General features: G+C 43.2%; 1 protein-coding gene across 1 annotated transcript; it reads right to left on the minus strand.

The window, feature by feature from the left end:
• Positions 1–11,865: 11,865 nt before the first annotated feature.
• tmem250 (transmembrane protein 250) lies at positions 11,866–25,006 on the minus strand. Its single transcript, XM_078425922.1, has 2 exons — positions 24,879–25,006; positions 11,866–12,536 (listed from the first exon to the last, which is right to left on the minus strand). The coding sequence occupies exon 2, from the start codon at positions 12,411–12,413 to the stop codon at positions 11,997–11,999; it is 417 nt and encodes a 138-aa protein (XP_078282048.1). The 5' UTR covers positions 12,414–12,536; positions 24,879–25,006; the 3' UTR covers positions 11,866–11,996.
• Between the last annotated feature and the right edge of the window lie 2,075 nt (positions 25,007–27,081).

Here is a 27,081-nt window from a genome sequence, read left to right on the forward strand (position 1 = left end):
AGAGGCCACATCGGCAGCACCAAATGCACTTGACGAGGTTCGAATGTTCTGCATGTGAACCCTGTCTCACATGGAAGTGCAGCTCGGGTCCCTGGACAGAGATGAGGGACAAGTGTTTCATCTCCTGATGAGTGAACCAAGGAGTTGTGGAGGGAGTAGTCTCTATAGAAAGGGAAAAGGTGTGGCTATGTGAAAAAGCAACTGGTGATAGATGTGAAGGTGTATTAATCTGCAATTGTTTGCAAGAGTAAAACAGGATGGCTGCATATACATCGACATAAGTGGGAGACATCATTCAAGATCTGGCATTCATCCTGATCAACTGCTACTCGGCACCATGATGAAAAGGTGTCTTCCACCCCGCATATTTCATTAAATTGCTCAAGAAACAATATATTTAGTTTAGTTTAGAAATACAGCTTGGTAATAGGCCCTTAAAGCCCACCGAGTCTAAGCCCCCCCCATCAATCACACTAGTTCTATGTTATCCAACTTCTGCATCCACTCCCGACACACAAAAGCCAATTATACAGTAGATGCCAATTAACATACAATCCTGCAGAGCTTTGGGATGAGGGAGTAAATTGGAGCACCCGGAAGAACCCACGTGTCACAGTGAGAACGTGCAAACTCCACACAGACAGCACCCGAGGTCAAGATCAAACCCGGGTCTGTGGTGTTGTGAGGCAGCAGCACCCCAGCTGCACCTATGTGGCACCATTCAATATCTTCACAAGTTATAAACATCACTCGCTACAAGATTGGAAGAAGAAAACACCTAACCACTTGTTAAGAGGAGCAAGGTATCTCTAATATTAACACTTGCACTTTAGGGAATGCATAAAAAAACAAGGCAACAACACATTAACTCTAGAAACTGTGATGGCAAAGGTCGTGAGCTTGGATACTTGAGGTGGGTTGGCGGATAAACAGAGAAACATTCATAACTCATTACAAAGGCGCACAGATGGAGAAAAAGCAGTAAGGATAGAAAGCAGTAAATATATATAATTGCTGCCTTAAAATTTAATGTTGACAATTTTTCAGTATTCAGCAGTAAAAGAATCGGTAGACTGAAGATGGCTGAACTTTAAAATCTGTCAAGATAAGCAATGAAAAATGATCATAAAATACTTAATGAACTAGTGTTCACTGAATATGTTAGGAGCCTAACATCACCCATAATTAATGATAATTAATAATAATAATAATAATAATAATAATAATGCATTACATTTATATAGCGCTTTTCAAACACTCAAAGACGCTTTACAGGGATTTCTAGAACATAGAGAAGTGAATAAATAGATAAATAAGTAAATGAACAGAAAAAGGAGACAGAAGGTGAGGTGACGGTCAGTGGTTGAAGGCAGTGCTGAACAGGTGAGACTTCAGTGATGTTTTGAATGTGGTGAGTGAGGAGGAGTCTCTGACGGTTTGGGGTAGTGAGTTCCAGAGGGTGGGAGCAGCGATGGAGAAAGCCCTGTCCCCCCAGGATCTGAGTTTGGTCCGGATGGGGGGGGACAGGAGATTGGCAGCAGCAGAGCGGAGGGTGCAGGTGGGAGTGTGCCTGTGGAGGAGGTCAGTCAGGTAGGATGGGGCCAGGTTATGGAGGGCTTTGTAGGTCATGAGGAGGATTTTGTACTGGATTCTCTGGGGGATGGGGAGCCAGTGGAGTTTGTAAAGGACGGGGGTGATATGGTCACGGATCGGGGAGTGGGTGAGTAGACGGGCAGCGGAGTTTTGAATATATTGAAGTTTACTGATGATTTTTGAGGGTGAGCCATAGAGGAGGCTATTGCAGTAGTCCAGTCGGGAGGTGATGAAGGCGTGGATGAGGGTTTCTGCAGCTGTGGAGGAGAGGGATGGACGGAGACGGGCAATGTTTTTGAGGTGGAAGAAGGCTGTCTTTGTGATGTGTTTGATGTGTTTGTCGAAGGAGAGGGTTTGATCAAAGATGATTCCAAGATTCCGGATGTGAGGGGAGGTGGATACTGGGAGACCATCAATATTGAGGATGAAGTTTTGGGTGGATTTGGTGAGCGTTTTTGGACCAATGATGATGATTTCAGATTTGTTGCAGTTGAGTTTGAGGAAATTTGATTGAAGCCAAGATTTTATTTCAGTGATGCAGTTTGTCAGTGTAGAGTGTGTGGTGGTGGAGATTGACTTGGTGGAGATGAGGAGCTGGATATCATCGGCGAAGCAGTGGAAGTTGAGACCATGTCGGCTGATTAATTGACCAAGGGGGAACAGGTAGAGGATGAAGAGGAGGGGGCCAAGGACTGAGCCTTGGGGGACGCCTTGGGGGAGGGGATGGTGGGGGATTTACAGTTGTTAATGGAGATGAACTGGTGCCTGTCAGAGAGGTAAGATTTGAACCAGGATAGGGCTGTGCCGGTGATGTTAAAGGAGGTTTCAAGTCGGGTGAGGAGAATGGAGTGATTTATGGTGTCAAAGGCGGCGCTGAGGTCAAGTAGGATGAGGATGTTGAGGCTGCCAGCGTCGGAGGAGAGGAAAAGGTCGTTTGTGATTTAAGATTAAGATTTGTGATTAAGATTTATTTTCAATGATAGCCATCTTAGATAGGCGAAGTGATCTCAGAAGTGACACATTCTTGTGAATGCATAGTATTCTACGATAGTCAATGAAGATATTTTGCTGATAGTCATTTTGAGAGTTACAAATAATGGCACCAATGCAGGAGAGGTTTGGGCCCAACGGTCCACTTGGTCTAGTGGCCTCCTAAACTACACAGCACTAACACTCGATAGTTATTGTTGGTGTTGATGAAATGAAAAATTCTACATCAGTAAATTCAGCACTTGGCAGATCTGGACATTGATGTTGTGTATTAAGGACGGCACAATGGTGCAGCTGGAAGACCTGCTGCGCCACAGACCTAGGTTCGATCCGAACCTCGGGAGCCGTCTGGCAAGTTTGCACATCCTCCCTGCCACCACATGGGTTTCTTCTGGGTGCTCCGGTTTCCTCCCACATCCCAAAGAGAAGTGCGGGTTTGAGGGTAAATTGGCCTCTGTACAATTTCCCCTGGTATGTCCACGGAGTGGATGAGAAAGTGGGATAATAGAGAAGCAGTGTGAACTAATGATTGATGGTTGGCATGGTCTCGGTGGGCCAATGTGCCTGTTTCCATGTTGTATACCTGTAGAATTATAGAGCACAGAAACAAGCCCTTCGGCCCAACACGTTCATGCCAACCAATGTGTCCAATCTAGACTAGTCCCACCTGCCCGCGTTTGGCCCATATCCCTCCAAACCTTACTTATCCATGTATCTTCCAATCAAAAATGAAATTCTGAACTGCAAAATAGTGAAGCATAGGTGAGAAAACTGAAGCACAAGATAAATTTTGATTGTAGCGTACCTGGAGGTGTGGTACATCTGACTGTCAGCATAAACATTAGCCTGGCTTGCTGAGGCCAAATAGCCTCCATCTATGTGTAAGGAAACAAAAGAAGGTGATGTGGTGGCACAGTGTTATCCGCCTTTTCACCTCTGGCCTTTTGTCCACTCCACCCATCTTCCAATCATCCCCTTCACCTATATCCAGCTATTACTTGCCAGCTTTGCCCTGTCCCACCTGTTTTCCAACTTGCATCGCTCTATTCCAATCAGTCTTGATCCAAAATATTGCATGTCCATTCCCTCCCCAGATGTTGCCTTATCCGCCGAGTTCCCCAGCACTTTGTATTTGGCTCACCCCAAAAACATGTTGGTTGGCAGGTTAATTGTCTACTTTAAATTACACCGAAGGATTGGTACGTGAAAAGGAGAAGACTGATTCTTGGCGACTGATAATCATAGAACAGTACAGCATGGGAATGGGCCTCCTGGCGCACAATGTTTGTGCTGATCATGATGCCCAGCTGAACTGATCTTCATCTGCCTGCACATGATCCATATCCCTCTGTTCCCAGCACTTCCATGTGCCTATCCGAAAGCCTCTAAAACACCACTATCATATCTGCCCACACTACCACCCCTGGCCATGCGTTCCAAGCCCCCACAACCCTCTGTAAAAAATACTTGCCCAACACATCTCCATGAAACGTTTCCCCTCTCACCTTATAGCTATGGCCTCTAGTGTTGGACATTTACACCCTGGGAAAATAAAGTTCTGACTGTCTACCCTATCTATGCCCCTCATAAATATACATATATAATACATATATAAATATATATAAGAAAATAACTGCAGATCTGGTACAAATCGAAGGTATTTATTCACAAAATGCTGGAGTAACTCAGCAGGTCAGGCAGCATCTCAGGAGAGAAGGAATGGGTGACGTTTCGGGTCGAGACCCTTCTTCAGCCTGAAGAAGGGTCTCGACCTGAAACGTCACCCATTCCTTCTCTCCTGAGATGCTGCCTGACCTGCTGAGTTACTCCAGCATTTTGTGAATAAATATATTTATATATATATATATATATATATATCGTCTTCACTCAACCTCCGACACTACGGAGAAAACAGTCCGTCTATCCAAGCTCTCACTGTAGCTGAAACCCTCCAATCCAGGCAGCACTCTGATAAACCTTCTCTGCGCCCTCTCCCAAGCTTCCACATCTTTCCTGGAGTAGGGCAACTGCACACAATATTCCAAATGTAGCCTAACCAAAGTTCTATAGTGCTGCATCATGCCTTCCTGACTCTTGTACTCAATGCTTTTAGCATTGAAGGCAAGCATGCTATACGCCTTCTTTACCACCTTATCCTTGGGTTGCCACTTTTAGTGAGCCTTGATCCTGGACTCCAAGATCCCTCTGCACATCCATGCTGTTAAAGGTCTTGCCATTGACTGTATACTCTCTTCTTACCTTCAAACTCCCAAAGTACAACACCTTGCACTTGCACGGGTTAAACACCATCTGCTATTTCTCCGCCCATTTCTGCAGCTGATCGACATCCCACTGTATCTTTTGACAGCTTTCCTCACTGTCTGCAAGTCTTCCAATTTTGGTGTCATCAGCAAATTTACTCACCAATCGATCTACATTTACATCTAGGTCATTTATATATCATATCACAAATAGCAGAGGTCCCAGCACAGATCCCTGTAGAACTCTACTAGTCACAAACCTCCAGCTAGAATATCTACCTTCCACCACAACCCTGTCATCTATGACTGAGCCCATTCCAAATCCATATGACCAAGTCATTGTGAATCTAGTACATCTTAACCTTCTGGATAAATCTATCGTTAGGGATCTTATCAAAAACCTTACTAAAGTCCATGCATACAACATTCACCACCCAACCTTCATCCATCTCCTTTGAGGAGGTGACCTCCTCAAAAAAACTCAATCAAGTTAGTATGACATAACTTGTCACGTAAAATGCCATGCTGGTTACTCCCAATTAGTCCATTCTCTTCCAAACAAGATAAATCCTATGACGAAGAATTCTCTGAAATAGTTTCCTACTGACATGAGGCTAACTGGCCTTTCGTTCACTGGATTCTCTCTACTTCCTTTCTTCAATAAAGGAAGAACATTGGCCCCTCTCCAGGCCTCCGGGACCTTGCCTGTGTCAATGCGCCGGCAATCTCCTCTCGTGCCTCCCTCAGCAACGTGGGATAGATACAATCAGGCCCGGGGGACTTATCCACCTTAGTGTTCTGCAAGAGCCTCAGCAACCCTCTTTCTCGATCTCACACTGCCTTTGCATATTTGTATTCTCCACACTGACCTCGCTGTCCTCCAAGACTTTCTCCTTGGTGAATACAGATGCAGAGTACTCATTTAGTACCTCACCCACATCCTCCAACTTCAAGCATAGATTCCCTCTTTTATCTTTTAGTGGTGTTGCCTTCTCCATGGTAACTCTCTTATTTTTAACGTACGTATAAAAAGCCTTGGTGACAGACCAGAGAGATGAGCAAAAACAAAAACCCTTAAGTAACTTGACTTTACATTTTTACAGCTTCTGAGCATTTTGTTTTTAGGGTGGGCACCATTTTCTGTCCAACTCTTGCTTCCCCCCAATACGAGTTATTATACAGGCCATTCCAGAGGGCAGTCAGGAGTCAATCATATTGGATTGGAAGGATCAAATCTCATGGATAGAAAGGGTTAAATGGACTACGGGCCAAATGCAAACAAATGTGACAAGCTCAGTATGCCAACTTGGTTGGCAAGGACAAGGTGGGCCAAAGGACTGTATTCCATGTTGTACAGCTCCTTGCTTTTATTGGTGTGTCTGGAATCAAATTAGGTTAGACTGTATTAAAGAGAGATTTCCTTCCCTGGGAAGAACTCAAGTGTATCAAATGGAATTTGCACTACCAGGAAAGGTAGTGCATTCGTGGCTAACAAGGGAAATCAAGGATAGTATTAAAACAAAAGATGAAGCATACAGATTAGCCAGAAAAAGTAGCATACCAGAGGACTGGGAGAAATTCAGAGTCCAGCAGAGGAGGACAAAGGGCTTAATTAGGAAAGGGAAAATAGATTATGAGGGAAAACTGGCAAGGAACATAAAAACAGACTGCAAAAGCTTTTATAGATATGTCAAGAGAAAAAGATTAGTTAAGGCAAATGTAGGTCCCTTGCAGTCGGAAACAGGTGAATTGATCATAGGGAACAAGGAGATGGCAGACCAATTGAACAAATACTTTGGTTCTGTCTTCACTAAGGAAGACATAAACCGTCTGCCGGAAATAGCGGGGGACCGGGGGTCTAAAGAGATGGAGGAACTGAGGGAAATCCAGGTTAGTCGGGAAGTGGTGTTAGGTAAATTAAATGGATTAAAGGCAGATAAATCCCCAGGGCCAGATAGGCTGCATCCCAGAGTGCTTAAGGAAGTAGCCTCAGAAATAGTGGATGCATTAGTGATAATTTTTCAAAACTCTTTAGATTCTGGAGTAGTTCCTGAGGACTGGAGGGTAGCTAATGTAACCCCACTTTTTAAAAAGGGAGGGAGAGAGAAAACGGGGAATTATAGACCAGTTAGCCTAACATCGGTAGTGGGGAAAATGCTAGAGTCAGTTATTAAAGATGTGATAGCATTACATTTGGAAAGTGGTGAAATCTACGGACAAAGTCAGCATTGATTTACCAAAGGCAAATCATGTCTGACGAATCTTATAGAATTTTTCGAGGATGTAACTAGTAGAGTGGATAAGGGAGAACCAGTCGATGTGTTATATCTGGACTTTCAGAAGGCCTTCGACAAGGTCCCACATAGGAGATTGGTGTACAAACTTAAAGCACACGGTATTGAGGGTTCAGTGTTGAGGTGGATAGAAAATTGGTTGGCGGACAGGAAGCAAAGAGTAGGAATAAACGGGTCCTTTTCGGAATGGCAGGCAGTGACTAGTGGGGTACCGCAAGGCTCAGTGCTGGGACCCGTTATTTACAGTGTATATTAATGATTTGGACGAGGGAATTGAATGCAACATCTCTAAGTTTGCGGATGACACGAAGCTGGGTGGCAGTGTTAGCTGCGAGGATGCTAGGAGGCTGCAGAGTGACTTGGATAGATTAGGCGAGTGGGCAAATGCATGGCAGATGCAATATAATGTGGATAAATGTGAGGTTATCCACTTTGGCGGCAAGAACAGGAAAGCAGAGTATTACCTGAATGGTGACCGATTGGGAGAAGGGGAGATGCAACGTGACCTGGGTGTCATGGTGCACCAGTCATTGAAAGCAAGCATGCAGGTGCAGCAGGCAGTGAAGAAAGCGAATGGTATGTTGGCATTCATAGCAAGAGGATTTGAGTTTAGGAGCAGGGAGGTTCTGCTGCAGTTGTACAGGGCCTTGGTGAGACCGCACCTGGAGTATTGTGTGCAGTTTTGGTCTCCTAGCCTGAGGAAAGACGTTCTTGCCTTAGAGGGAGTACAGAGAAGGTTCACCAGATTGATCCCTGGGATGGCGGGACTTACATATGAGGAAAGACTAGATAGACTGGGCTTGTACTCGCTGGAATTTAGAAGACTGAGGGGGGATCTTATAGAAACATATAAAATTCTTAAGGGGTTGGAGAGGCTAGATGCGGGAAGATTGTTCCCGATGTTGGGGGAGTCCAGAACCAGGGGTTACAGCTTAAGGATAAGGAGGAAGTCTTTTAGGACCGAGATGAGAAAACATTTCTTCACACAGAGAGTGGTAAGTCTGTGGAATTCTCTGCCACAGAAGGTAGTTGAGGCCAGTTCATTGGCTATATTTAAGAGGGAGTTAGATGTGGCCCGTTTTGCTAAAGGGATCAGGGGGTATGGAGAGAAGGCAGGTACAGGCTACTGAGCTGAATGATCAGCCATGATCATATTGAATGGCGGTGCAGGCTCGAAGGGCCGAATGGCCTACTCCTGCACCTATTTTCTATGTTTCTATGTTTCTATCTAGTGGTGCCTTTGTGATACTAGCTTTTCATTCCGAACGTTTCAATTAAATTTAAATCCTCAGCTGCCATGCCTCCAGATCAACAGCGTGGATTTGCTCCACTAATATAAAGCACTGAAGTAGAAGTAACTCTGGAAAAGAACTTCAAATTGCATTTAATAACAGATAAAGAAATAGACCAAGAGTGATGGGGTGGAGATGTGAAAGGACAGATTGAATGAGCCAAATAACCTTGGAATGGTCCAGGGGCAGCAAACAAGATACTCTGGAATTCAGGCAGCTGCTGCTCTTGCAACCGTGGATGGATGATCTGCAACAAACAGCCTTCCCCAGTTGTTTTTGAAGAGACCCCAGTGCAATTTAGTGTCAATAAAATACTATATAAATCATACTGTACAGCATTTCACCAAGACTAGTGTAAATCTAAAGATCAACTGATTCCATCAGAACTCTATTAAGAAAAATAGGCAGAAATCTGAGTGAACAGCATTATTATACATTTATCTGCATGTTGTTGTGGTAAGGGGCCTGTTATGCTGCTGCAAGTAAAAATTTCACTGTTCCTTTGCAGGTACATATAATAATTAAACACCCTTGAAATTGCATTTATTCTTTTGACTGGCCTTCAAAGGTACCTGGTAACATCTGCAGAATAACAGAACGGGCAAGACAACCCGTTCAATATCATGCAAAGTAGACATATAACAGTTGAATGGTCAGAATAACCTTCACTTAAGTATTGCACCATGCATTAATTTGACCCAAGTCATCAATGATCAGATGCACTTCGTTAGGTGATGAGATAACACTGTTTATCATGAACCAATTTGGCAATCTTTCCATCAGAAGAGATATAATTATCTCAAAGCATCTGTATCTAGGACAATCATTTCAAAGCAAACTGCTTAAGATGACCTAAATTAATTTGGTCAGGGTAGAGGTGACTGACCCAATTTAGGATAGATTTCAAAAGACACAGTGTGCTGTGATTCTTTATAATTCTACAAATTTCCACAAATCCTGAGCTCACAAAGATGACAAGTTGAGTGGATCTTAGATATGGAGCATCAAACTTCAATGCAAATTTGTACAATAAATACTTTATATTAAAAAAAAGAGTATGATAGAATAGAATATTTAGATTCTGAATGAGGTGGTTCATCAAGCCACACAACTTTTCTTGGAGATTGAGAACCTCGTAACCCGGTGCCAAGACAACAACCTCTTCCTCGATGTCAGCAAGACAAAAGAGATTGCGATTGACTTTAGGAAGCAAAGCAGTACACACACCCCCGGTACACACTGATGGCACTGAAGTAGAGATGGTCAAAAGCCTCATGTTCCTAGGAATAAATATCACAATCAATTTGTCCTGGGCCAGCCACATCGGAGCTATGGCTAAGAAAGAACACCAACACCTCTACTTCATTAGAAGGCTTAGGAACTTCAGCATGTCCCCAACAATTTCTACAGATGCGCCATAGAAACCGTTTTATCAGGATACATCACAGTCTGGTATGGGAACAGCTCCATCCAAGGCCACAGGCAATTACAGAGAGTTGTGGGCATAGTCCAGACCATCACCCACCCATCTACCTTATTGGAGACCTATTAACTAACTTTAATCAGACTGTATTTAACACTAAAAGTTGTACCCTTTATCCTTTATCTGTACACCATAGACAACTTGATTGTAATCATGTATAGCCTTTTCTTTGACTGGATAACACGCAAATAAAAACTTTTCACTGTGCCTTGATAGACATGATAATAATAATAATAATAAACTAAACCAAAGGTAAATTTAAAAGAAAAATCTTCCAGATTTATATTTTCAGAACTGAATTTAATCCCAGCAATGAGGCAAATAAATGCAGGTAAAGTCAAAATAAAGATTTTAATTAATGGCCATCTCGATTATGCATTCAGTAACTTGTAGAAGGAAGAAATGGTGATGATGGACAATATCAGCAAATCTAGCAGGGTCATATTTGGTTTCATTCCAGAAAATATAGTGCTGGAAAGTTTACTAGTCCTTGTGTAAAAATGTATTGCTATATACAACAAGGTGAGTGGCCTGGAGTTAACAAGTGAACAGACCAGTAAAATGTTATCATACAACACAAGGAAGTCAAGAGTATTTGTCAGTTATTTAAAAGCACAGTGAGTTTTACTGCACTGCTCTATCACATATTCCTGTTAATTTTAGCTTCTTATTATTCTTATTAATTCCCTTTTGAGAATCTGCTTTGCGATACCAGAACATAAATGTCGCACAAATCAAAAATCCTCAGTCGGTGTCTTCAATGAAATTAGGTTGGGAGGTTCTGACTCATTATTTTTCACCTTCTCCAGTCACTGGCTAATAAGGGCATTTGCAGCTGCCTTGCCTCCCAAGTTTTAAGATCAGATAATTTAGTTTGAATGAGGGATAGGGAATACCTTTCAAGTTATTGCAACTTAATTCCAGACTGAATAGAGGGCCTGCTACCCGGGCATTCAAAGGAGCTTCTTCAAACTTGCTCCAATGGTCAATAAAGTCCATGACCTCAGCTCCATTTTCCTTACTACACCTCCCATCCCTTGATTCCCTTAAGAATGCAAAATTCTCAACCCTCAATCTAAAATGACTCTGCATTCATGGACCCCACCCCCCACCAACCGTATCAAACTCAAAAGATTCACAACTCTGGGTGAAAAAATGGCCTGTCAATTCCCTCCAAAGATGCTACATGACCTGCTGAGCTCCTCCAGTACTTTGTGTTTCGCCCTAAACACTTGACCTTTTGACTAAATTCCCCAATTCCAGACTCTCGAGCCAGAGGATACTAGCCTGCACCATCTACCTCATCTTTTTAGATTTTAGATTTAGAGATACAGCGTAGAAACAGGCCCTTCGGCCCACCGGGTCCGCGCCGCCCAGCGATCCCTGCACATTAATACTATCCTACACCCACTAGGGACAATTTTTATATTTGCACAGCCAATTAACCTACATACCTGTACGTCTTAGGAGTGTGGGAGGAAACCGAAGATCTCGGAGAAAACCCACGCAGGTCACGGGGAGAACGTACAAACTCCGTACAGATGACGCCCGTAGTCAGGATCGAACCTGAGTCTCCGGCGCTGCATTCGCTGTAAGGCAGCAACTCTATCGCTGCGCCATCTTGCCCTCTCAGGTTCTTGTGGGTTACAACACAATTACCCCATATTCTTCAAAATTCCAGAAAGCATAAGCTACTTTATCTTTCTTCATTGAATAAGTCCCTCAGCCCAGGGATTAATCCAGTCCAGCACTACTCCACCATTTCTAAAGCAAGTAAATTCTTCTTTATGTGCAGAGACAAATATAGTACACTGTACTTTGAATGTGTACGATTGCAATAAGACTTCATTGCTCCTGTACTTTTACTGTGGGCTTGTGCGATTTCACATCAGACCAAGGCTTAGATACCAGGGACGAGGAGGACGGTGGGAAAAGAAACAAAGAAACGATCATTGGTTCACATAATTTAACTTCGCAAGATCTTGTTTTAAATAAAAATCAAATAAATCTTTTTGCATGATTGTAAACAATATATTTTACATTATAATGCACAAAACTGATTTCTTTTCACATGCACTCTTATTTACATATCAACAAACACCATAAAACACCAGCCCAGTCCTCCAACTAGCAGCATTGTCACATGGATCCCATAGATAAAGAGTTCATTCATGGTGTTAAAGTCAACACGCCTACGCCCCAGCAACAGAAGCACTATGGACAGCTTGTATTGAAAGCGCAAGGACACACGTATGGAGAAGTACTGAATGCAGAAGAGGATAGAGAGTGCCACCCAGAGTATGGATGTAAACAGACTGCAGCTAAAGTACAGCAGGAAGCGGATGAAGCTAAACAGCCACCGTGGTTTCAAGTAAAGGTCGAAGTTGTATTTGGTCCGGACAAGGTGCGCCGTCCGAACAGGGCCACATGTCGAGTGTAGACATGTAGAGTGGGGGCCGTGGAATGAACGCACCCGCCGGGGGATTGGGATTAAAGGCATCAAGGCAGCTTGCTGCAATGTTCTCTCGGTGACAGGAGTCCCAGAAAAAGTGGCTTTGCAAACAGCAAACAAATCATCGTCCGTTAGTGGTCAACAGCTCCCCATTGTTTCTTTTCCAAAGGTCTGCAAAAGAGAAACAAAAAAAAGTGTTAAAATACATCAAAACAAGTAACAACACAGGAACACAAATTCTACCAAAAAAAAGGGTTACAGAGTGCTGGCGTAACTCAGCAAGGCAGGCAGCATCTCTGGAAGACATGGATAGATTATGTTTTCAGGTCAGGACCATTCTTCAGAATCCATTACTTTTGTGTCTTTTTCTTTGTAAACCAGCAACTGCAGTTCCTTATGCCCACTTAAACCCCACCCGTCTCAGTCTGAGCATTTTAGTTTATGCTGGGACATTTTTAGACTATACTTTGGAGATAGAGTGGCAACAGGCCCTTTGGCCCACCGAGTCCACACTGCCCAATGATCACCCCGTACACTAGCACTATCGTACACACCATGGACAATTACAAAAGCCAATTAACCCACAAATCTGTAAGTCTTTGGAATGTGGGAGGAAACCAGAGCTCCCAGAAAAAACCCACACGGTCAGAGGGTCTGAAGAAGGGTCTCAACCCGAAACATCATCCATTCCTTCTCTCCAGAGATACTGCCTGTTCCGCTGAGTTACTCCAGGCTTTTGGGTCTATCTATGGTCACAGGGAAAACATACAAACTCTGTACAGACAAAACCCGGTCAGGATCGAACCCGGGTCTTTGGCACTGTAAGGCAGCAACTCTACCGCTGCCCCGCCATGCCACCCTACTTAGGGAAATAGGGAAAGGAAAATCATTGAAATATCAGTCATTTCAGAAATTCTTTGTGCGCAGTTGTAACATTCAAAATTTGGTTCAGAATGTTCCTGCACACTCTCATCCACCTCAACCCAGTCTGTGTCAATGGTACTCAAGTGGAGATGGTCAAGAGCTACACATTCCTAGGTCTAAATATCACCAACAATTTGTCCTGGTCCTATCACACAGATGCGACAGCCAAGAAAGCACAAACACCTCTACTTCCTCGGAAAGATAAGGAAATTTGGCATGTCTCCAACAGTTCTGACTGATTTCCACAGATGCACTGTAAAAATCATCACATCAGGATGCAGCACAACTACTCGAACCAAAACCACAAAAAAATGCAGTGTTACGAAAGTACATCTTGCAAACCAGCCTTCCCGTTACAGTAGCTATCCGATTCCCTTCAATTTGTCATGAAGGTGGTAGAAAAAAAGGGAAGTTACAATCTGGGTTTAATTCTAATTTAAAGGTTAAATCCAAACGTCACTGAGACACAGAAAGGTTACACTACACAGCGAGGAGGGGAGGCAAAGGAGGCACAATGCTGCCTGTTCACCCACTGCCCAGAAATGGGCAGCTGGCAGGGGTGTTCCTGTACACTTAATGTATTCTAGAATTTCTCATTTCTTTACCTACCACATATTACCGTAATGTTAATATACAATTCTGATTATACCACATTAAATGTAATTTAAAAAAATCTAATCCTCAGTTGGATACGTTTTATAGCTCCTGAACTCAGCCACTCACTTAGATTCTCTCCTGACAACAATTAAGATTAGTTGCTCATAATGGAGCAAGTCACCAGTGTGGCAAACTTTAGAGGAGATGCAGATAATATCCCATGTTAAATCTTTGATTAAAATTACACTTCATTCGGGAAGCTTACTAACTGACATTAGAGATTGTCTCATATTTGCCAGATACGATTCCAATCATTGGAAAGTTGACGATTCCCATTGATTTTAGTTTGAATGAGCCTCCTTGATGGCACACCCAGGCAAATGCTGCCCTGATGTCAGGGGCTGTCACTCTCACCTCAGCTCTGAAATCTGACTCTTTAGTCCTTGCTGGGTTGTGATGCGGTCTGGAGCGTAGGCCTGGGCGTCAGTGAGAGCTGGAGTAATACTGTTGGCCAAGCATTCCTTCACTTGTCAGATGGTTTAGAATAAAATGATTGAGCAGTAATTAGCTGAATCGGACTTGTCCTTGTTTTCGCAAGCAGAATATACCCAGATAATTTCCTACATATATTGAGTAAATGCCAGTTTTTTAACCACGTTGGAAAAAAGTAGTTAATAGTATGACTAGCCCTGGAGTGTTTGCCAGGCAGGGAGCTGTCAGGTCGTGGAACCTTTGTTGTATCCAGTGCCCATGGTCAGTTCTTTAACACCTGAAGTAAACTGCATTGCACCTTCTAACAGTACAAGATCTTATACTCAAGCACAGTACCAGCTGTAGCATCTTAGCTCAGATATAGCTCCATCTCAAGTTATGGCTAACACGGTATGGTTGCTGATTTACTGCCTCTAGTCCCAGTACTGAAAATTCCTCTTTTACCAATTTGAAGGATGCTTTTGAAAGAAAACATCCATGAAAATTGAAATTAAATAAATCAAATTTATATGATAATATTAAAAAAAATTAAGCCTGGTTGCAGAATGCCATATAAATCACCAGCTTAATGAATGAAAGCAACTTTTAACTATAATGTCCACAGGTGTACAGCTTCACACTAAACCTATCTGTAGAATCTAGTTTCTCTCTGAAGACACCAAACAAAAACAACTTATGGGCTTTAGTTAACAGAGTCCCAATGCTTCTCTTTTATATTAGCTGGAACCCAACTAATTTAACAATTCCCCTGTCCATTTTCAGCAGAATGGGAGAAGGAGCAGTGAGGGGGGAGGGGGAAAGAGGGATGGTCTAAGCAAAAACCACTGCTCCAATCCTACACCAGGCCAGACATGGCAGAAGCAACACCTTCATTTGAATGAGCAGAGTCACGCTGCAGAAATGGGAAGGCAAGTTTTTTAAAAATAAACTTTTTGAAGTTTGGTTCCTGGATTTTTTTAATGTATGATCAACAAATATTTTCTGAAAATAACTATTGACATTGATGTAATCCATTTATTTAGAAATTGTTGTAAAGCGTCATCGTTTTGTTTGAAATCAATCACTACTCTTGGCTTTGGCTTCTATCAAAGGCTGTCAGATATTCAGGGTGAGGGCCTCTGGACTACACCTGATGCCAAGGCACCGTCTGCACTTCGCACCACCGAAATGAACTCTCTGCATCCAGGTACGCGCAGGCGGGTTGGCTCCATGTATTTGTTCTAGTCAGGACTATTCCGAAGTTGATTGCTGTACTCTACATTTACTATACTTCATTTCATTACAATCATGAGTTAAAACTAAAAGAGCTTCATAATGATATTAGTATTGCAGTATAAATATACCAGTTTAAATGCTTTCAACATATCTTCTACAGATCATGGATTAAGTTACATGTTAACATAGAAACATAGAAAGTAGGTGCAGGAGTAGGCCATTCGATCCTGCACCGCCATTCAATATGATCATGGCTGATCATCCAACTCAGTATCCTGTACCTGCCTTCTCTCCATACCCCCTGATCCCTTTAGCCACAAGGGCCACATCTAACTCCCTCTTAAATATAGCCAATGAACTGGCCTCAACTACCTTCTGTGGCAGAGAATTCCACAGATTCACCACTCTCTGTGTGAAAAAAACCTTTCTCATCTCGGTCCTAAAAGACTTCCCCCTTATCCTTAAACTGTGACCCCTTGTTCTGGACTTCCCCAACATCGGGAACATATAGCCTGTCCAACCCCTTAAGAATTTTGTAAGTTTCTATAAGATTCCCCCTCAATCTTTGAGGAAGGATATTCTTGCTATTGAGGGCGTGCAGCGTAGGTTCACTAGGTTGATTCCCGGAATGGCGGGACTGTCGTATGTTGAAAGGCTGGAGCAATTAGGCTTGTATACACTGGAATTTAGAAGGATGAGGGGGGATCTTATTGAAACATATAAGATAATTAGGGGATTGGACACATTAGAGGCAGGAAACATGTTCCCAATGTTGGGGGAGTCCAGAACAAGGGGCCACAGTTTAAAAATAAGGGGTAGGCCATTTAGAACGGAGATGAGGAAGAACTTTTTCAGTCAGAGAGTGGTGAAGGTGTGGAATTCTCTGCCTCAGAAGGCAGTGGAGGCCAGTTCGTTGGATGCTTTCAAGAGAGAGCTGGATAGAGCTCTTAAGGATAGCGGAGTGAGGGGGTATGGGGAGAAGGCAGGAGCGGGGTACTGATTGAGAGTGATCAGCCATGATCGCATTGAATGGCGGTGCTGGCTCGAAGGGCTGAATGGCCTACTCCTGCACCTATTGTCTATTGTCTATTGTCTAATCTTCTAAATTCCAGCGAGTACAAGCCGAGTCTATGTTGTCAGTCAATGAGATGGAGGTGGGACAGGGCATGGGACACAACACTCAGCAGCCTTCCTCTCAACAAACAAAATATAATTGCTCAACAATCTAATTAAACTGTGCAACACAACAGCCTAAAAAGTATGTTTTTTGTAAGCATGCAGAATTCCTGAGCAATAACATCACCCAAATAAAGCAGGTGCTTTTTTCCAATAGCAAAATGCAATGATGGCCAGGTACATAATATGAACAATGTATATGGAATGAACAGTCTTCAAGCTTTCTTTTCCACCACCCCTGCAATCAGTGTGAAGAAGGGTCCTGACCCGAAAAGTCATTTATCCATGTTCTCCAGGGATGCTGCCTGACCAGCTGAGTTGCTCCAGCATTTGTGTCGTTACATGGAATCAATCCCTGTCACTTCCAGCACAACTAAAGAGAGAATTACACCATTGTCTCCAATCTGACTGAAAGAATAGTCAATATTTCAAGGACTTACATTCCTAAATATAGGAGTAACTCAGCAGGTCAGACAGCATCTCAGGAGAGAAGGAATGGGTGACGTTTCGGGTCGAGACCCTTCTTCAGTCTGAAGAAGGGTCTCGACTCGAAACGTCACCCATTCCTTCTCTCCTGAGATGCTGCCTGATCTGCTGAGTTACTCCAGTATTTTGTGATACCTTCGATTTGTACCAGCATCTGCAGTTATTTTCCTACACTTCCTAAATATAGTGCTTTTCTGTGTACAAAAAGACACCTATCGCTCCTTACTGTTGCTGTCTATGGCGGATTGTTGTCCAATAAGCTGCTTAAGCGCCTGACTGCCTAATTTTATTTAAAAATATTAATCAATTTTATCTTTTTTAACTTTAGTGATCTTTACGTAGTATTGAAATTCTAAACATTTGAAAATCTAGTTTTAAACTTTTTAGAAGTACCGTTACAAGGAAGGCATTGTCTAAATAGACAAAAGTCTAATTTCAATACAATTTGCATTGCAAATACAATATTTGCAGATCAGGTGAGAAGGCCAAAACTAGAAATGAGTGATTTCTTCTGTACCATCTAACCACCACATTCCCCATGGCGATTCTTGACATTGTGAACAGGGAACAGGGAGCCAAAAGTAAGGCATATGCCAGAAAGGCATCTCCCATTACTGGCTAGAGAACAAAATGCAAAATGTAACTAGAGAATACTGATATGTTGAGCGCAGCAAACTAACAAACTCCACTTGGACAAAGTTCTGAATGTGAGCCTCCACGTTATCCAGCTGTTGAATCTTAAATGTATCAAACACTGTACATTTTCAATATGCCCTCGTCCTCCCATAAGCTAGAGTACCAGTCCTGTTTTTTCCAACCTACATCAATTTAGATATTGGACATGTTGTAACACGACAATGCTCAGAAACTATATACTGCATTCTGGTATTTTTCTCTTCAATCTACCTGTTGTACCTGTATATGGTTTGATTGTATTCAAGTATAGAATTATCTGATCTGATTGGATAGTTTACAAAACAAAAGCTTTTCACTGTACCTTGGCACACCTGACAATAATAAACCTAAACCTAAATAAACCTTAGCAATTTTTCAAACTTCCTTCAATGCTGCTCTGGAGGCAAGTCTAATTCAAGACCTCACTGATGATGCCAACTCCCTCCACAAAATCTTTTAATATTGCATGGACAGTTTCCCTGAGGTAGGTCAGGACTCAAATATTAATTTGTATTACTGCTCAAACAAAGTTGTGGAAGAACATGAACGCAGCAGTGTCTTGTATCTTGTAGTCATCACCTCCGAAGAGTCCACCAGGGACTCTGCTGGAAGGTGGTCATGTCAACAGAGGATTGTGGGAGGGCATTCCAGAGGGAAATTGCTTCAGGGAAAAAAGACTGGATGGAGGGAGTAGATGTGTATTGTTGAACTACAAGCTGCTTGTTGTGGCTTCTTCTGGATCTTGTTGTTTTTTCTTTCACGTATAAGTAAGTGTCGAGGTCAATGTCCTTGTTGGTGATCTTGTGATGGGTAGTCAATCTGAGCATCTGGCGTCTGGTTTCAAGGGAGTCCCAGTTTAAGTCGGTGAGCATTTTGGTTACACTGGATTGTCATCTGAAGTCGTCGTACACAATCTGGGCTGCTCTTCGTTGAACATTTTGAAGAACATCTTTATTTTTCTTGGTACCGGGGTTCCAAGCAGCGGAGGCATACTCCAAGTGCGGTTGGACTATTATTTGGTACAAACTTTTTTTGCCAGTTTTGGAACAATGGTGGAAGTTTCTCTGGAAAAAGTTGAGCATCTTTGTGGCTTTATTTGCAGCATAATGTGACTGCTAATCCCACTTTAGGTTGTTTTGTATAAAGACACCGACCGAGATGTTTGTCTTCAATGACTTCCTATAAGGTTCTGCCAAGCATAAAATACTTTGCCGATCCTGATTTATGTTTCCTGGACACCCTCATCACTTTACATTTTGATGCATTAAAACTCATGCCCCATTCTTTGGACCAGTTAACAAGGCTTGTGAGGTCAGACTGAAGAGAAGTTTCATCCTCTTGAAAATTGATAGCTTTATATATGATGTAGTCGTATGCAAACAGTCTTGTGGTAGATTTAATAACTTCAATAATGTCATTTATGAATAGGATGAAAAGGTGCGGGCCCAATACAGTACCCTGAGGGACACCACTCAGGACTGGTTTCCATGTTGATGCACAACCGTTACTATAACCCTCTGGAGACGGTCAGTGAGAAAATCTTTAATCCACAGAAATGTTTTGTTCCTAATACCGTAATACTTGAGTTTCAGCAGTAAGAGCTGGTGGGGCACAACATCAAACGCCTTACTGAAGTCCAGGATGGCGATGTCAGTCGTCTGGTGATCATTATGGTTTGAAGTCAAGTCGTGAAGAGTTGCAATTAATTGTGTACCACAAGATTTTGATTTTCTAAAAGCATGTTGAGCATCAGTGAGTGTTTTGTGAACTCAGGAATTTCATAATTTGGCTGTCAATGATGTGTTCCATTAGTTTACAACAGACGCACATCAATGAAATGGGACGGTAGTTAACTGGGTCGGACTTACAGTCTTTCTTATAGATGGGAGAAATATTTACCATCATCCAGTCTTCAGGCAAAGGTCCAAACTCTGTTTAAAGATGAACTGCAGGGCAGGTGCTAACTCAGCTGAAGCAATCTTCAGGGCAGCATTTGGTAATTTGTCTGGTCCAACAGCCTTGTTTGTTTGAAGTGAGGCAAGCAATTTCTCGACACCAGCAACAGTGATCTCCAAGTCTGGCATATCTGGGTATGGACAGGTTGGTAATGAGGGCAGGTTTGGGTCTTCACTTAAGAAAACGCTTTGAAATTGGTTGGCGAGTTTGTCAGCTTTGGATTGGTCGTCTACAAATATCTCATTTCCAATCTTTGGTGTCTGAATGCCAACATTGTCTTTTCTACGAGATCTTATGTAGTTCCAGAGTTTCTTTGTGTCATCAGCAGAAGACAGGTCAGCAACATACTCTCTGCTAGCTTTACGAAGTTCCTTGTCAACTTTATGACGGATTTTCTTGAATTGGTCATAGTGTTGTTGATTACCGTGCTTTACGGCCTTCAAATAATAGCGCTCCTTTTTTCTACTGTCTTTTGTGTTTCTGTGTAAACCAAGGTGGACATTGCTTGCCTTTTACTTGTTTACTTGGAACATGTTTCTTAACCAAATGTATGATGGCATTTTTAAAGGTGCACCAATTTTCATTAACAGTCTTGTCTTCTGGTTTGCTGACCAGAAAATCTTCAGTGAATTCTTGGGCATCTTCCTTGATACTTTGCTCATCCACTTTATTCCAAAGATAAACAGTTCTTTGTGGTTTCACTGGGATAGAAATCTGGGTTTGTTTTTCAACCATAGCAGTACTGTGGTCGGCAAAAGAAGTATGCGGGTAAACATTAACAACATGTGACGGACGTGTTGTGAAGCAGAGATCCAGAAGATTTTCAGTCCCATTTGCATCTCTACGTGTTGGAAAAGTCACAATTTGATCCATACTATAGTTGGCTGTGATATTGATTATCTTGTCTTGGAGAAGTCCATGGGCATCAATAGTTTCAGTAGTCCTCGTCATGTTGGGAATATTAAAATCCCCACCTACTATGATGTAGGTTGATTTATTTTCTTGCTTGATTTTGTTCAGGCTATTGTATAACAGATCTAAGTCGTCTCTAGCAGTTGGGGGACGGTAGTAACTCCCAATAAAGATTTTTACGGCGCTCATCAGTAGCTGGCACAAAACTTGTTCACTTCCTTCTTGGGTCAAGTCAGGTCTTTCGATCCGCGGGATGGTCTCTTGGATGGCGATGAAAACACCTCCACCTCCCCTTGTGTTCCTGTCTTTTCTAGTCACTTGGTAATAGCTGGGGAAGATTTCTGAGGAAGAAACATTCTCGTCTAACTACGATTCTGAGCCAAGGATTATATCAGGAGATTTACTGTCAATGAAGGCGTGGAATTCAGCTACCTTTCTCCTAATACTCTGAAAGTTAATGATTGCTATAGTTAAGCTCCTATATCTTGGTTGTTTCGGTTTTGGTTTGGTGCGATTTTTATCATTGTTGTGACAAATGGTTTTAGGTGAAGAAGTGCATGCTGGGGTGGTGATAGCTTCAGGATTTTCAGAATTAACATTCGGCACGCTAGCCAAACTATGGTCAGGAGACACAGACTCAAGAATGTTCGAGATTGAACAACACGGGCAGTGCCAAGGTTTGTTCTGTTGTTGTTGGTGATATTCCGTATAATTGCAGCCTAACTGTACAAACCTATCTTTTCACTCCACTTCCAAAGTTCAGTATTTTGAAAATTATTCAAACCAGCAATTGACTGGCAATTGACCCTCCCACATTAGCCATTTTGCCCGCTCCCCGCAGAAAAAAGAGGGAGAAGAGAAAGTAAATTGTAAAAATTCTTAAATGCAATCACAAAACTTTTGTACCTTTCAAAAGGATGTTATACTGCATACAATAAACTGCATACAGCATGCGTTGACAAAAGTTCAAATGAAATAATAGGTACATGTTGGGGCACAAGGAACTACAGATGCTAAAATCTTTATCAAAACACAAAGTGCTGGAGAAACTCGGTGGGTCAGGCAGCATCTGGGGAGTGAATGGACAAGTGACAGTTTGGGTCTGAAGAAAGCTCCAGACCTGAAACATTGTCCATTCCCTCTCCAGGTGCTGCCAGACCACTCAATTTCTCCAGTACTTTGTGTTTTGTTTTATATTTTGGGGGTTTATTGAAATGAAAAAAAATGTCTCCGAAAACTTGATGCCAGGTTCAATAAAGACTATTCTTCCATCTTTATAATGAATTGCTGTACAATATCAATCTGATAAATTAATTGTTCCAGCATCCAACTATGTCACAAAACTTGAATACATATATATGTAATAAAAACAAACTGCAGATGTTGTTTTTTATCAAAGACAAGACAAAGTGGACCCAAACCTCTCCTGCATTGGTGCAGCACCCTGTCCTCCCCCCCCCCCTCTCCTCAACCCTCCCTTCCCTCTCCCTTCTCCCCCACCCCCCTCCTTCCCCCCTCCCTCCTCCCCTCCTTTTAAACTCTAAAATGTGAATAACAAAAAATATAACACCGATTTCAATTAAACTACTTGCATTAATGGTGAGTAAGGTGGGCCTAAAATTGTCACGCTCTCGTGTACCGTTTTGGCTGAAGTTCAGTCACAAACAAGATAACAAACGAGAGTTTCAGTATATAGATAGACACAAAATGCTAGAGTAACTCAGCGGGTCAGACAATATCTCTATGGAAACTGGATAGGTGATGTTTTGGATCAGGACCCTTCATCAGAATGATTGAAAGTGGGGGGGGAACTGGAAGCAAGAAAAAAAACCAGGACAAATCAGGGCGGCAACAGATATGCTGATGGCGAAGAGGGAGTGGGTGTTTGTAGAAGTTATCCAAAATTAGTGAATTCAACGTTGTAAGATATGAGGTGTTGTTCCTCCAACAATTTGCGCATGGCCTCACTCAGACATTGGAGCAGGCCCAATATAGAAAGAATACATGCAAATAATATAACACCTTGACAATGGAAAATGTCCCCAATTATCTGACAAACCACCTTAGTCAGCCTCACACCCTTCACCTTCCACAAATTTGAGTTTATCACACAAACCTGCTTAAAGTTTTATATAAAGTCCTGGAGTAACTCAGCGGGCCAGGCAGCAACTGTGAAGGATAGGTAATGTTCCTTCTCAGAAACCTGTCCTTTATCTCCAGAGAAGCTACCTGACCCACTGAGTTACTCCAGTACTTTGTTTCTATCTTTGGTATAAACCAGCATCTGCAGTTCTTTGTTTCTGCATAAAGTTTGGGCCAAGGTTACAAATCACCCTGTACTTGCTGGTGATGGGGGTGGTAATTGGAATATTTGGTAGCAATGAAGCAGAGCAGTTGAGCACATGGCCCAATCTTGCTGACAAGTAGGTGTGTTAGATCCCAGTCCCCATCTTTAAACTTTGGAGGTGAGCGTTGAGAGGCCAGGGACAGGGGTTTAAAGAGGCAGTTAGAAAAGAAGAAAAGCTGAAATTTATCAGTGGAGCCCAGACCCCAGAAAGTTATTTTTCTACATTCTTCACCTTCTTGTTATCAACAGTAAGCTTGCCTCTCAGATATTATGTAACAACATTGAAGGCCACTCTGCCCATCAACTTTACACCAGTTTGCAGAGTAAACCCAATGTCTTGTTCCTGTGCATTTCCATCCACCTGATTAACTAGCACCCAATTACACCATGAGCAATTTAAACTGGTCAACTAATCTAACAATCCGCACATCTTTGTTATGTGGGAGAAAGTCCAGGCAGTCATAAGGAAGATTATGTAAACACCTAGACAGGATCAGTTTGAATCTGAGTCACTTGAGCTACATCACCACTTTTCCACACAAACCTATACCTCATAGGCCAGGTGTATCTACTAGTAAGATCACTGCTTTGATCCCACATGATGTGAGATGCTTTAAACAATATTTCGCAGAGCACTATTTATTCAAAAAATATATATATATATATACATCTTCAAAAGGAATGCACGAACACTAAATGCCATCAACAAAACTGGAGGAAAAGCTACACACAAACATCATTTTGAAAACAAAACATATTTGGCCCGTTAACTAGGAGACACATCTCTATAAGATCACCCCTCATCCTCCTGCGCTCATACATAGCCTGCCCATCCTCATCCTCCCTCCACATCCTCCCTCCTCATCCTCCCTCCACATCCTCCCTCCACATCCTCCCTCCTCATCCTCCCTCCACATCCTCCCTCCACATCCTCCCCTCCACATCCTCCCTCCTCATCCTCCCCTCCTCATCCTCCCCTCCACATCCTCCCCTCCACATCCTCCCTCCACATCCTCCCTCCACATCCTCCCCTCCACATCCTCCCTCCTCATCCTCCCTCCACATCCTCCCTCCTCATCCTCCCTCCACATCCTCCCTCCACATCCTCCCTCCTCATCCTCCCTCCTCATCCTCCCTCCACATCCTCCCTCCACATCCTCCCCTCCACATCCTCCCTCCACATCCTCCCTCCTCATCCTCCCTCCTCATCCTCCCTCCTCATCCTCCCTCCACATCCTCCCTCCACATCCTCCCTCCACATCCTCCCCTCCTCATCCTCCCCTCCACATCCTCCCTCCACATCCTCCCCTCCACATCCTCCCCTCCACATCCTCCCTCCACATCCTCCCTCCACTCCAGCTCAGGCCCCTCGAGTTCTGGCAACATCCTCATAAAGGGGTTGAGGGTATGAGGGTTTATCCTCATAAATATTCTCAGCGCTTTATGACTTCCAGATAAAGGGATCAACGACGATGGGCCCTGAGACTGTCCTGCGAGGAGCCTCGGGCCTGGCGTCGGTCTCACTCACTCACTCACCGCTGGCTGCGCTCAGACTTGACCGGGGGGGGGGGCGCGGGCCGCGGGCCTGGAATGGAGGAGCCTCCGCTCCGAGGGACAAGGACAAGGCCCGGATCCGGGCTGTCCGGCCGGCCGGCCGGTGACTGGGACCCGCGGGTGGAGGAGCCCGGGGCTGGGGTAGTGGTCGGAGCCGGGGCTTGGAGCCACTCACTCACCCGCTGACCGCGGACATCCCGCCGCCCGGTGAGAGGCTTCTCCCGTCTCCTCAGCGACCGCGCACGCTTTTCGGCACGTCGCCAAACAGCGGCGGCAGCAGCGGCCCTGCCGACGCGCACACCCCCCTCCCCCCGAAACGCCACTCAGGCGAATACTTCAAATAATTTACACTGAGACATTCCTACACCCATATACTTATGCATGGATATATATGCAGACACATGAATACATCCATGTACACACATGTGTATGACATGTATGGATTTATGTGTAACATGCATGCACCCATGAACACCTGTGTATGACATTATGAATTCATGTGCATATGTGTGAAACATGCATGCATCCGTGTACACACACATCTGCATATCTTTGAATGACAAATATACATCCATGTACACACATGTGCAGGTCTATGTGTGGTGAACATGTGTACATATCTGAGATGTGCATGCATCCATGGATAGACATGTGCATATCCACATATGACAAGCATGCACGATGTAGAGACATGTGGCTATATACATGTGACACATGTACATACCCATGTTTGACATATTGGAATCCATGTACTTCTATGCCTTGAAGGTGCACATCGGACATAGATATTCATGTATGTGTATACAAAGGTGCATGCATGTGTCAGCATATATGCATCCATGCAGATGTGTATATCTATTGCATGCATGGTTATGTAATGTATACATTTCTTTTAGGGTCTGCAGCCAATATTGGCACACCTGGTATTTATTTCCATTCATAAAAGTCTTTGAGAGGCTAAGTCTCCGCATCGAACCGCTGTTGAAGATGCTCCCACACAGGGTGATTGAGGAGGAAGTTCCAGCAACAATGAAGGAGAGGCAATATATTTCCGAGACAGAATAGAAGCGGGGAATTTGCAATTGGCGCTCCCCTGTGCTTGTTAGTCTTGTGCTTCTTGGGGATGCAGATCACTGGCTGGGGAAGGTGGTGCCTGAGAAGGTGGTGAATCTGTGGAATTCATTACCACAAACGGCTGTGGAGGCCAAGTCAATGGACATTTTTAAGGCAGAAATTGACAGATTCTTGATTAGTGAGGGTGTCAGGGGTTATGAGGAGAAGGCAGGAGAATGGGGTTGAGAGGGAAAGATAGATCAGCCATGATTGAATGGCGGAGTAGACTTGATAGGCCGAGAGGCCTAATTCTGATTGTGGAACCTATGAACTTATGAAGGTGGTGCAAATACTCTCATATTTTAGAAGCACCTCATCGAGAACTTGAATCACTGGAAATTCCTCTTGAATGACACTGTGGGAGCAACTTTAAGACATAGCAGTCTACTGACCAAGTGCAGGTAAACGGGATGAATATATTGTTGGTCAGTACAGATAAGGTGGCTGTAGGGCCTGTTTCTGTGCTGCATTACTTGAGATTAAATGTGAGTATATACATCTACACATACTTGTCGATGTTCAGGCATGATCTGATTAAATGATGGAGCAGATCCCATGAGTCAATGTGGCCTATTTGTGAACCTATTACATACTTTTAGATGACTGTGCGGATATATAAAATAACCCAGATAAATGCAAAAATAACGTAACTGAGGTCTCTTCAGATTTGACTTAGAGTTTCTGATAAAGTTGGCAAATCTGTCACTAACAGATGAAAGACACGACCACTCTTTATCTGTGTTTGTCTGCCAACATCAAGTCAAAAGGAACTGCAGATGTAGGAATCTGGAGCAAAAAAACAAATGATGAAGGAACTCAGCGGATCAGGCAGCATCTGTTTAGGTAATGGACAGACAATATTTTGTGTCGGGTGTGAAGAAAGGTCAAATGTTTGTTCCCCTCCAGGGATGTTGTCTGTCCCGCTGAGTTCCTCCAGCACCATGTTTTTATCATCATGGCTGAGTTTAGGCCAAATTGAAAACTGGAGGCTGCAGGTTGGTGGATATCAGTGTAAGCTATCTGCACAGTATACAGACAAATGTACAAAATATAAAAAAGTGCTGGAAGAACTCAGTGGGCATCTGTGGAGGGAATGAACAGGTGACGTTTTGGGGTCAGGATCTTCTTCAGATTGATTTCATAGGGAAAGATGGGTGCCTGGATCACACTGCCAGGGGTTGTGGCAGAGGCAGATATGATAGTGGTATTTAAGAGGCTTTTAGATGGGCACATGGATATGCCGCGAAGAGAGAGATATTGATCAGGTAC

Source organism: Rhinoraja longicauda, chromosome 31 (genome assembly GCF_053455715.1).
Source record: "Rhinoraja longicauda isolate Sanriku21f chromosome 31, sRhiLon1.1, whole genome shotgun sequence".
Lineage (NCBI taxonomy): Eukaryota > Metazoa > Chordata > Chondrichthyes > Rajiformes > Arhynchobatidae > Rhinoraja > Rhinoraja longicauda.

Bases quoted from the DNA above. Each gene is read 5' to 3' on its own strand.
- tmem250 (XM_078425922.1), bottom strand. From the start codon at position 12,413: ATGCCTTTAATCCCAATCCCCCGGCGGGTGCGTTCATTCCACGGCCCC.